Below are 12028 nucleotides of genomic sequence, written 5' to 3' on the forward strand. Positions count from 1 at the left end.
TCTCCTCCGTGTGCCCAGCGGGTGGGGCAGGTTCAGACCCGCTGGCAGCACCGAGAGCTGGGCTGGGAATGGCTCCGGTTGTTGGAAGGGCTTTTCCTAAAGGAGGGGACGTGTTCTGAAGGAGGGCAGCGCCTTCCTGCCCCCCGGCAGGAGCCCGCGGTGGCAGGGCAGCCGGGCCATGGCCCCTGCCTGCGGCACGTCATGCTCCAGGAGGTTCCCGATCTTCAGGGTGGGCTGCAGTGCCCGGAGGGCGTCCAGTTCCTGCAGCAGGGCCCGGCTGAAGCCGTCCGTGCTCAGCCTGGGCATGGGAGAGACAGGAAAAGAGGAGAAGGTGTTAGACCTTGTTGGGAGGGAGGTGCTGAAGCAGCTGTGATGCCGGTGCTGCCCGGCCTGTCCCGCAGCATCTTCTCCCCGGCTCGGGAATGCCAGGTATGGAAGAGGCCATGGCAGGGCCCTCACCCCAGGCTCCGCAGCGGGCAGGCGGGATGCCGGAGCTGCTGGCAGAGCTGCAGGACGCCGTGGGCTCCCAGCTCGTTGTCACTCAGGTCCAGGCAGGTGAGACGCGGCCCCTGCAGCAGCTGTGCAGCCAGGGCTGGGCAGGAGGCGCCCGACAGCCGGCAGCTGCCCAGCCTGTGGGACCGAGGGAAACAGGGCAGGGGGGCTTTGGCCTCTGCTGGGTGAACTGCTGCAGGTGGGAAGGAGAAAGTTCTGGATAGGAAGGAGGGAGCAGTTCCCCACTTTCAGGCCCTTTACCGCAGTGTTTGTAGTGGGCAGGCACAGTGTTGCAGCCCCTCACACAGCAGCTTCACACCGGCATCGCGCAGCCCCTCGCTGAAGGATAAATCCAGCTCCTCCAGGCACGTGTTGGTGCTCAGCACAGCGGCCAGGTCCTCGCAGCAGGCGCTGGTGATATGGGAATACCGCAGCCTGACGGGAACCCCCGGGAAAGACCCTCAGAGCCTCCTGAGTGCCCTCATGCCATCCTACCATGGTGGCGGTCTCCACTCTGGAGCCACAACCTTGGAGCTCCTTCCCCTGGATGAGTGGGATAGAGGTATCATGCCCCCCCCCTCCCCCCCCCGCTTTGGTTCGCCTCCCCCACTCTGAGCTCCGAGATGCCCGAGGGATTCTGGGGTTGCTCACCGCAGGATGCGCAGGCAGCAGCCTGGAGCCCTCAGCCCCTCACAGAGGAGGCGCACGCCACTGTCACCCAGTGAGCTGTCAGCCAACTCCAGACGGGCCAGGCCAGGGTGCTCTGCCAGCAGCACTGCCAGCTCCGCGCAGCAGCTCTCGGAGAGCTGGCACCACTGCAGCCTGCAGGAGAGAAGGGAGAATGGGGGCTCAGCACACCTCACCTGTCCACCAAACCCGAGGGACAACACCCACCCTGAGGTAAACAGGGCCTGGCTGCCCTATGACCGCTTGCCAATGTCCCCAGGGAGCAGCAGGGCAGCACCAACCCCCTCACCCACTGCACTGTGGTTGGGGTGCCTCCACCCACACCCCAGATCCCAGCTCTGGTCTGGGCTCCACGCACGTCTCTCACCGGAGCACCTGCAGCGCACTGTCCCGGTGCCGCAGAGCCCGGCAGAGCAGGTGGATGGGACAGGGCAGCTCCTCCCGCCGCCGCCGCCGCACGATGAGGGCACCGGGATGTCCTCCGGCTCCTGAGATTCCAGAGCTGCAGGGAAACAGAGCCGCGGGGCACGCACAGCCCTCAGCAGTGCGGGGAGCTCCCGGCTCTGACACCGGCACACAACTCCCCCATCCCGAGCAGAGCCTCCAGCACATGGGAGGGCTCCTCCGAGAGACTTTTGTGGCTTTGAGGGTGTGAAGAACCTCGAGCATTGCTGCTGGAGCCACCCGGGGAGATGTGAGTCACAGGGTGCACTTAACATTCCAACACCAGGGATCTCCCTTTTCGAGGGAGAAGGGGCACAGGAAGACAGAGTGACAGCTGGGCGGGCACAGATGGGCCTGGCCAGGTCGAGCCAAGAAGCTCCATCACCATCCATCCCACGGTGGGCAGCGGATGGAGGAGCCCATGTGTTCCTTATTCTCACCAAGAATAAGTAAATCCTCTGCAGAGGAACTAAACACCCAAGGAAAGGCCAAGCTGGTGAGTGGGAGGGAGGAGCTGAATCATCCTTCGGGATAGAGAAAGAGAAATCTTTCTTGGGTCATTAAAGCAAGGAGGAGCAGTACTTACCAAGGCACTGACACATCCAGTTCTGCCTCAGGATCCTGCCATTGGAAGGAGCATCCCTGGAGGGTGACACAGCCTAGTCCAGCCCAGCGCTGGATGCAGAAGGAAAGAGCCATCTGGTCATGCAGGGTCAGCTTGGTGTCCTTCAAGTCCAGGTCAGTGAAATCACCCAATGCACTTTGTGTGAAGCTCTTCTCGTTCATCTCAAACAAGAAATGGAAAGTGTCTATCTCTGAAATCTTCAGTGCTTGGCCAGGGTGGTAGAGGCCTCTGTGCCTCCCCTGAAGCCACTCCATCAGCTCTTCTTTGGCTCGTGGTGAAATTCTGCACCCAATGGTTTTGTACATGTACTCTATGGATTTCTGGCTAACCAGACCAAAGAGGAACCTCACTGTTATGTTCAAATCTTTTCTGGACTTGTTGTAGCTTTCTAATAATTTATTTACATCCTTCTCAAGCTTCCCCAAACTGCTGGCCATTTCCCCATCATCCTCCAGAACGTAAAACATTGCTGCAAAAAACTCTTGGAGGTGCAGGTGGGTGAAGGCATAGACACTCTCATGGTCTTCTCCTTCCCTTGGGATCCTTTCATTAAGGAAGAATGGGAGAAGACCTGCCTGGTCCAAGCCACAGTCCTTGATTTCCTTCTCCTCAAAGAGGACCTTGTGCTTCCAGATACCTTCAGCAGCCAATGAGCAAAGCTGGAGTAGGAACTGCTGGAGGACCTGTGGGTTGTTTCTGTCCCTGTGCTTCAGTATTTGGGAGAGGTAGAACATTATCATCCCTGTGGTGGTTTTGGAGCACTCAAGGAGGTTTTTCTTCCCACAAAGCTCTTGTTCAAGGACAGTGCAGGTGGTCCAGCTCATGACAGGGATGACACACAAGCTATAGAGGATCTTGTTGCCTTTGGCAAACCTGAAGGCCATGTCTGCTTTGTTGGGGTTCTCAAAATACCTGTGGAAATACTCCTTCCTCCTGGCTGCTGAAAATCCCAGTATCTCCATGTAATACTCACCCTTCAGGCACTGCCTGAGGCTTCCAAGAGCTGCTGGCCTCATGGTGATGAGCAAAGAGGCTTTGGGGAGCACAGTTTTCTTCAACAAGCTCATCAGGGTGAGCTCCAGTGGCTTCACCTCCCTGGGGTCAGAGCTCAGCTCAGCTTTGGGCTGAACTAAGGAAAACCTCAGGGCCTCAAAACCATCAAAAATAAACAGGATCTTCTTCTGGTCATCCAGGATCTTCCCAGCTGGCACTCGCAGGCCAGGACAGAACCGTGAAACCAGGTCTGCCACACTGGCTTCCATGGGAAGGACGATGGCTTTGCAGTCAATGCAGAAGACAAAGTCAAACTGTGTGTGGAGTGTCCCTTCTTCCCACTCCACCATCACCTTCCTGACCATCGTTGTCTTCCCCATCCCTGGGGCCCCCACCAGCACCACAACCTGTGGGGTTTGCCCATCTCTGTCGGGTTCAAACAGTGCAGCGGTGATGGTGGTGGTGGCTGCTCTGTCGCTGGCATTGGCACATCCCTGGCTGGTTCCCACAGCTCCATCCTTGGCTCCAGGCTTGCTCCAAGGCTCCCTGGTGATGGTCAGGGTGGTGAAGCGGCTGTGGAAGGAGGGGCTCTCCCTGGGACAGGTGCCCAGCTCCCTGTCCTGGTGGGGCTCCCGGACCATGTGCTCTCTGCTGTCCCGTCTGTGCTCTGTGCTGATGAGGAGCAGGGTGAGCCCCCACCCCAGACAAATTCCCCACCAGCCCACCTGTGCTCCCAACACACCAGCAGCCACTTATTTCAATGCTCAGTACTCTCCTCAGTCTGGCTGGGGCACTAAGGACACAATTTGTGAGGATTTGGGGACTCCGGTCAGTTCTTCTTCTGCGTCCTGATCCTGATCTCTCAACTCTTGTTTTATCATTCTCACCCACCTGGGAGCAAAGGCAACTACCTGGGGCTGCCTGCAGCCTCTGACTCATTCTCCAGGGGACAAAGGCACTGTCCCTGGGCCCCAGAGCACAGATCTCCACAGAAATATCCTTAATCCACATCCCAGGAGGAAAAAGTCTGCCCAGATGGCTGCTGGAAGGTGCTGAGTGCACTGGATGAGTTTTAAGGTCACTTCCAACCCAAACCATTGTGGGATTTTAAACAACACATCTATGGAGGAAATACAAGGCCATGTAATTCACTGCAGGGATGAGCTGTCTGGACACAGCCGGTGACCCTGTCCCCAGCACAGCTTCAACAAGGAGTGACCAGCACTGAACTCAGAGCCCAGGCCCATGCCAGCCAGTGGGGAGGCTCCAGGTGAGGCTGCTCAGCATTCCAGGCTACTAATAGCACCCCAGGGGGAGCAGGGTTTGGATTTTTACTGCAAGGACTTCCCGCTGCCAGGCAAACCCACCTTGGCTGCTGCAGCAAGTTATACCACTATGAGAAACATCCTCCATCCTGCTTTCTTTGAGTTTGAGGTAAGAAAAAACAGTGCTGCCCAAACAGCCACATGGTTTTGTGGCTGTGTGGCCTTTTCTCCCCTCTCCAGCCATGGATAGGCTGTAACTGGGGCTCTAGGAAAGGAGAGAGGCTCCTCTAGGATCTTTGGATGCTCAGGGATGAAAGGGGTGTGAGCCTGTGCTGTGACCTGCTCTCCTGGTTTGCCTGCTCCAGTTTATGAACAGGGCACTTGTGTCTGGATTAGGAGGGGGTAACCCTCTTGATAATTTTATTTTCTGTGAGTGATGGTTTTCTTTCCATGATGGAAAAAAAAAAAAGCTTCAAGATGATGTGTTTAGCAAAGCTGCCTGTGAGGGACACTAGGAAAGGGGGAAAGAATGTTTTAAGGCACATTGGGAGTTAAGGACTCCTTATGGACTCCTTATTTCCCTGCTCAGAGCCAGACAGTACATTCTCCCTCCTGCTTGCAGGATGTCAAATAATAGTGGGGGTAACTATTTCTCTCTAAAGGAAATGGTCTCAAGTTGTGCCAGGGCAGATTTAGACTGAATACTGGGAAAAATTCCTTCACTGAAAGGGTTGTCCAGTCTTGGCACAGCTGCCCAGGGCAGTGGTGGAGTCCCCATCCCTGGAGGGATTTAAAAGCCATGTGGATGTGGCACTCGGGGACATGGGATAGTGATGGCCTTGGGTAGTGCTGGGGAATGTTTGGTCTTGGTAATATCAAGAGGGCTTTCCCAACCTGAACAATTCCATGATTCTGTGTTCCTTCCCAAGAATGCTGCTACCACCAACATTCCCCAGTGGGTTTTACAGGGGGGACAGGAGCCAGGGCTGTCCTTATCCCTGATAACTCCTCCTGGGAGGTGCTGTGAGCTGAGAGGAAGGGGCAAATCCACCAGCACTGTTTCTAAATGTTTCCCACTCCCTCTGACCTTGAAAAAGCCATTTTCACCTTGCTGTGTCTCAGCCAGGGTTGCTGCTTGCTATGCCTGCGCTGCCTTAGGGGGGATGTGACCCTGCCATGGGGAGAAGGGGGAAGTTTATTGTTTTTACAGCTTTTCCTTCGCTTCCTTTCTTCCTACCTCAGTTAAAAAAAAAAAAAAAAAAAAAAAAAAAAGCTTACATTCAGAATTTTAATACAACGTGAATTCCGGTCCAAGGCGTGTGAGAGTGTCACATGGGGCTGTTTATCTCCAAAGGCAGAGGCAGAGTGTGTGAACACAAGGAAACCACTGCCAGAACCCCTGGCCTCAGCTCCTCCAGGTTCTGGGGACAAGACCCAGCGATTCCCACTTGCAGGAGGCTCCCTCCCTTCTCCTGCCACCTTGAGGATATTCTTGCCTGATAGAGAAGTAGCAAAGGAATTTTGCTAAGGAAGCAGCATTTTGGAGGTGTCAACTGCATTAAACTGTGGATTTCTACCAGCTTTGCAGGAATTCAGCCCCTCTGTTGCTGTCAGTAGATCAGCAGATTTGGGAGGCGTTAGGAAGGGGAAGCAGCTGTTTGGAGCCATGGAAATGTCCTGGCTGTGCCTGGTACAAGTCTCTGAAAGAGCAGGGAGTGCTGGCACTGCTGGGTGCAGGACCAGACAGGGAACAGAGGGAACATCAGCATCAGCCACAGCTAATCCTGTCCCGTGCCAGCCTGTCTGAGCTGAGCTGGCTCTGGAGCCAAGGACTACAGAAGGAATAACCTTGCTCATCCCTGCCTCGAGGGGATGTGGGTAACTGCATCCCAAAGCAGCCCCTGGAAAGCACAGCCTGCCCTGGGAGATTTGGGATCTTGCATCCAGCCCCTCATTCTGCAGCTCTCTTCAAACACAGGCAGGATTTTAATTCACAGTGGGATTTCAGCCACCTGAGTATTTTTTAGACATGATATGCACCTGGCTGGGCACTGGTGGGTGGTTGGTGAGTCCCAAATAACTGATGGAGGCAGATGGGCAAGTAGCAGACAACCTGACTTGCTCTGAAATAAGGTCTAAAAGAGCTCCAGACAATGCCAGAACCTGATGAGGTTTGGGATACAAGCAGGAAGTGACACAGTGATGGGAATTTGAGCCCTGTACCTAGTTGGAGAGGTGAGGCTGTAACAGAGAGGCTCTTTGCTTTTAGCTGATGAGGATGAAGATGAGGCTGAGGATGAGGTGGCTGTGTCTGGCAGTGTCTGGCTGCCTGACAGCGCTCTGCAGTGGGACTGGGCTGTGTGCCCGGCTCTGCTCTGGCAAAGGGTGTCAAAACCCAGTCTGCTGGGACAAGGAGCACTCTGGGGAGAAAGAAACAGAGCTGGCACAGAACTACCCCAAGGTGCAGTATTTCAGTGTCCTCCCTGCACTGTGCAGAGCTTCTCCTTGGCAAGTCAGTTTGACATTCCTTAACTCACTGCCAGGGATCATCTCGGTTGGAAATCCCTTATGCTAGTAGAGGAAGCCTCACACTCCTTTCTCTTGTGGTCTGCATGGAGGCATCCCAATTTATCAGGCTGGCCTGCTCCCAGATATTTTTCCCAGTGTGTCCCCCCTGTTTGGTTGCTGTGTTTCATGTAATTGCTGCAAATCCAGGCAGGATTTGGAGGAGAAACAAATGGACCAGCAGAGGGGCCAGTGCCGCAGGGACAGCCCTGAACTGCCGAGCCAGCTCAGCCCCAAATGACAGAGGATGTGAAGATGCAGCTGGGCTGCCTTTACCACCCTGCAACCCCCTCCTTGGCATCCTGCCCCTCCAGATCCCAGCCCTTCCCTCTGGATTGGCGTGCCCTCTCCCCCCCTCCCCGCTCTCCATCTTCATGCAGTCTGCAGAGATGCATTGTGGGAAACTCCCATGCTCCCCCTCCCCCCCCACCTCTGCCTGTCTCCCTCCCTCCACTCTGCGCAAGAGCCAGCTCCCAAGGTGTGACTCGTCCGGCCGGAGGACAGAGGTAAGGGATGCTGCTGGGATGGGGGGCGCGGGGTGGAAGGGCCGAGGCTCCCGGCTCCGGGACGTGCGGATCTCCTGCACAGGGTGACAAAGCGAAATGCAGACATGGAGCTACCTGCTCGAGGTGAGTGTCCACCTCCTCCATCCGCCTGGGATGGAGGCCGGCTGCCTCTGGAGCCAGCACCCCACAAGCTTTCCCCACCAGAGGCAAAAAGAGCTTTTTTTGACCCCAAACAAAGAGCAAGGTGAGGATGGCCGGCCCCCCTTCCCGTCGCAGCTCCCGTGTTTCGCTCCCTGAAGGTCAGGCAGCCACAGAGGGTGTTCCTGGAAATGCACGGGTGCCTCCTGCCCGCTGCTTCCTGCCGCCTCCACGTACCTGCAGCCTCCGCCTCTGCGGGCTGTGCCGGCCGGCCCGAGCGGAGCCTTGCGCCCGATCCCAGGCGGGACAGGAAGGGAAGGAGAAGGCCCTGGATGCCGCAGCAGCGCTCCGGAGGCAGGAGGGGCCGGGGCCGGGGAAGCGGAGCCGGCCATGTGCCGGAAACAGGGCTGCTGGGAGGGAGGAGGGCAGGCAGCATCCCGGGATGAGCCCCCCCAGCCTTGGCGAGAGAGTGCCTGCACCTCCCAGAAAAGGTTTTCCGGCTCCTCTCCCCCCTCCCGTCTGCATGGGCAGTGGGATTTGTTTGCCTTTTGCTCTGCGTGGATGGATTTATTGATTCTGTTTCATTCTGTCAGTCCCGAGGCAGGAGGGAAGCGGGAACAGCCGGCAGCTCGGTTCAGCCTTCACCCTTTCCGAGGAAAGGGTGATGTTTTGTTGGGCAGGGAGAACTTGATGTCAATGAGGGAGTGTATCCTTTGATTTCACCCTTGGTTTGTGCGGGAGAGGAGCTCACAAAGGGAAATCTGCCCCCCCCAAATAAAACCCCAAACAAACAAACAAACAAACAAAAAAAACCCAACCCAAAACAACAACAACAACAAAAGGAGAAAGATGTGAGAGGCAGTAGTGCCTATTTCAAGGGAGAATATTCACAGAAGGAGTGGGAGAGGGATGGATACCAGACCAGGCCTCCTGAGTCACGGTGGGTGCTTCCAGGGAGGGAATGCTTTGGGAATGGCTCTTCAGTCTGATGTACCTGCTCTCTGCGCATCCATGTGCATCCCTGTGATGTCTGCTTGCAGGGACCTGTTGATCTGCTCCTGTTTACTTCTCTGTCCCTCTGGTGGCTTCTGGGGAGGTGCAAAGGGAGAAAGAAAAGGATTTTAAAAATTGAATCGAGGTCAGGCTGGCAGAACTTGGGTATTGGGACAAGAAGAGGAAACCTCCCCGCCGCAGCCCCGTTTTCCTGGGTGGGGCTTGGGCAGGATGCCGTCAGGAGAGGGAGGATGGACTATGCTGGATTAAGCTCCCTGCTCCATCTCAGGACTGACCTCCAAAAGTCTGACCTTCACAGGTTTGACCTTCAGTGTTTTCCATCTGTTCTTTCTCAGCCGCAATGCCCAACACCAACATCTAACCCTGTGATATTGTGGTAGGGTGGGGGAAGAAATCCCAATTCTCCCCTAAAAGTGCATTTTCATCCAACTGCATCCATCCCCTCCCCTGGCAGGCTGTTAGGATGCGGTGCTGGAGAACAGCCTGGCACATGGTCCCCATCTGGATCAGGTGTCGGGGCTGACAGATGGGATGGAGGGAGGCATGGAGCTTCCTGAGCAGGGATTTCCATGCTGGAGGAGCTTTGGCCATCCTTCCCCAGATGCTTTCCAGCTTTCTGCTGGGAAGGAGAGTGCCCTGGTGTTGCTGCACAAGGTAAGGGATAGGTTTTACCCAGAGAGTGTGGGGAGCCTCCCTGGAAGGTCACTGCTTCATATGGAATTGGCCCCTTGTCTGCCTGCAGTGGCTTCTTAGATTTCAGCTGCAGAGCAACAGTTTTCAGGCTGATGCCTGCAGATCCAGGGGCTGCCAGATTCCAGACCCAGCTCTGCATGTGAGGAATTGCCTCTAGAACCTTTTTGCTGGCCCCAGCTGAGCCACAAGGTGCGTCAGGCAGAAGGGATGGATTTAAGATGCCCATAAACTGGGGAGGGATGTTGAATTTGCTGCTGCTTCCTGCAGTGGTTGGGGCTATTTCCCTTTGTCACATATATCCCTCATCCTTTTTTTTTTTGCTTGTGGATATTGAATTTGGGATACAGGATTGGGAGAAAGATGCCCTAAAAGCAAGGTCTGTCAAAAAGGGAATCAGCCTCCTGAAGCTGGGATTGGCTCGTGGCTGCTTGAGGAGCAGCACCCCCAATCTGGAAGCATCTGCCCTCTTCCCAAAGGCTTTTCCCAAGTGCTGGCAGGCCTAGGGTAAGGAGCAGGGCTTTGTGGTAGGAAGGAATGAGTATTCACCATTTTCCAAGAGGCAGGGAATGTTTGCTGACTCTGTCACGTTATCCCTGAGCTGGCATCACAGATCAGATCTGAGCAGAGAACCAAGACAAACCCCATGGTCCCACCCAGGGTGTTACTGGAATTGAATTTTTTGATCTGGGAGGGCTGGAAAAACATTATAAAGAAATGAACGGGATGTGTTTGCAAAAGTCAAAAGATGAGGAATTGCCTAGGGTAGGGTTCAGGATGTACCCAGATCCCTGTGAGGAGTCACACTCATGGGTTAAGGCTCCAGGATTCGTGTTGCTGTGGTGGCTCCCAAAGTATTCCCCATTATTGCTCCAGTGCTTCAATCCAGTGTCCTGACAAACAGCTGCAGTGGAAAAAAAAATGTCATCCTGGATGAGAAGCCTTTCCTTTGTGCCCTGAATTTCTGTCTTGGGGTGAGGGATGCTCAGCCCTGCAAAGGAGAGGCTCAAGATCTAACACCTTGTGCTTTTTGAAGGATAAAAACTACAGTTTTGATCTGCTACAAAAAAAAAATGAAACTCTACAGGGGAAAAGAGAATTTGATTTTTGTGTCTGAGGGGGGTTCAAACCCAAGATTAAGGTGGGGTTAGCAAAGTAAATTGAACTGCTCTGAACTCTGTTTTAGGGACTTGGGGACTGTGTTGGGACACTGAAGAGCCAGGCTTTGCAGCAGGGTATTTCCAACCCAGCCTCAGCAAAGTATTTCCAGATTCTATCAAATTCTAGAAATTATTTTGCTATAAGATGTGTCTGAGAGTGCAGCTGTGTGGGGGAGGCTGGTGGCATTTGAGGTGCCTTGCCAGATGTGATCTCTTGCTGGCAGCAGGTCAGGGCCATGCCAGGAGTGACTCAGTGCTCACCCCTACGGAGTCAGTCGGAGCACGTGGCTGGAGATGAAATCTTCTCTCTCCCATGACTGCTTGGCAGTGCCTGGTTTTTGCTGTGCATGTGGCTGTGTACAGGGTAGGTTGGAGCTGTGTTTGGGGTTAAACCCCCACAAAAGAACACAGGATGAGCCCCTGGCAGGAGTGTGGTGTGTCTGCAATGCCGCCTCCATCTCTCAGAGAATAAAATGTCTTGCCACATCCATCCCAAGAGCTCTTTGGGGACAGGATGTGTGTGGTTTGCAGAGGTGACGCTCAGCTCAGAGCTTGTCATCCGCAGAGGTTGTGGTGCAGAAAAAGACCATATATGTCCTGTTCCTGGGCTCCTTCTGGTGGGGAGACTGAAGTGCTGTGTCACCTGTGTGAGCAGCATGGCTGGGCAGCCTCTGGAGAGGACACTGGCAATGGTGTCACACCTCTGTGCAGCTGGTGGCCCAGGGTCTGCATCCCAGAGCCTTTCCTTTTGCAAATGAAGGGCAAAGATGCCTTTGCTAGGCTACAGGAATCCATCCTGTTCCCACACCTCACCTTGGTGCCAGGTACAATCCAATCTCTGAGTGTGGATGCATTGCCCAGCCTGGAGAGAGGGGACATGTCTTGGTGGCACTGGGGCTGAGAAGGGGAGTCCTGGCCACGTTCTGGGGGCTGTGGGGGTGGTGGGTGCAGATTTTTGGTCACTGCCAGCACCAGCTGGACCAGTGAGGAGCATGCTGGTGCTCAGAGCAGCTGCAGGAATTGCCGCAGCCGTGGAGCAGAGGCTTGGCTGGGAGATCTCCCCCCGTGGCAGCGATTTGAGGCTGCTGCCACTGCTAAAATACTTCCAGCATCTGACACTCTCCACAACAAGATTCAAAGGGATTGTTTGAGAGGGAAATGTTTAATCCAGGGATGGGGGGAGGGATGTGGGGAGTAACAAACAACAGATTGGGAAAAGGATTCATAAATATCTCATCAGAGTGAAGTGGGTCACCAGTGTTTGCTGTGACTCAGTGCTGCTGTCTCTGAGGGTCGGATTTGGGAGGGCTGGGAAGCACAGCCGGCTCCTGTACAGTCTGTCCCTAGCTGTGCAGCACTGAGGCTGCTCAAAAGTGTCTGTGACAAGTGGCTCTGCTGGTGTGAGGTTTGTGTTGCGTCGTATCACGTTTGCCGTGTGTTGTGTCAGGA

General features: G+C 55.0%; 1 protein-coding gene across 1 annotated transcript; it reads right to left on the minus strand.

Annotated features, from left to right (window-relative positions):
• Positions 1–96: 96 nt before the first annotated feature.
• Positions 97–8151, minus strand: LOC134044787 (NACHT, LRR and PYD domains-containing protein 12-like). The gene is given in 9 exon segments (XM_062494179.1): positions 97–298; positions 460–630; positions 754–927; positions 1144–1314; positions 1547–1681; positions 2210–3908; positions 7953–8037; positions 8039–8079; positions 8082–8151. Coding segments are annotated over 9 exon segments (2748 nt in total).
• Between the last annotated feature and the right edge of the window lie 3877 nt (positions 8152–12028).

The sequence above is a fragment of the Cinclus cinclus genome, chromosome 6, assembly GCF_963662255.1.
Source record: "Cinclus cinclus chromosome 6, bCinCin1.1, whole genome shotgun sequence".
Classification (NCBI taxonomy): Eukaryota; Metazoa; Chordata; class Aves; order Passeriformes; family Cinclidae; genus Cinclus; species Cinclus cinclus.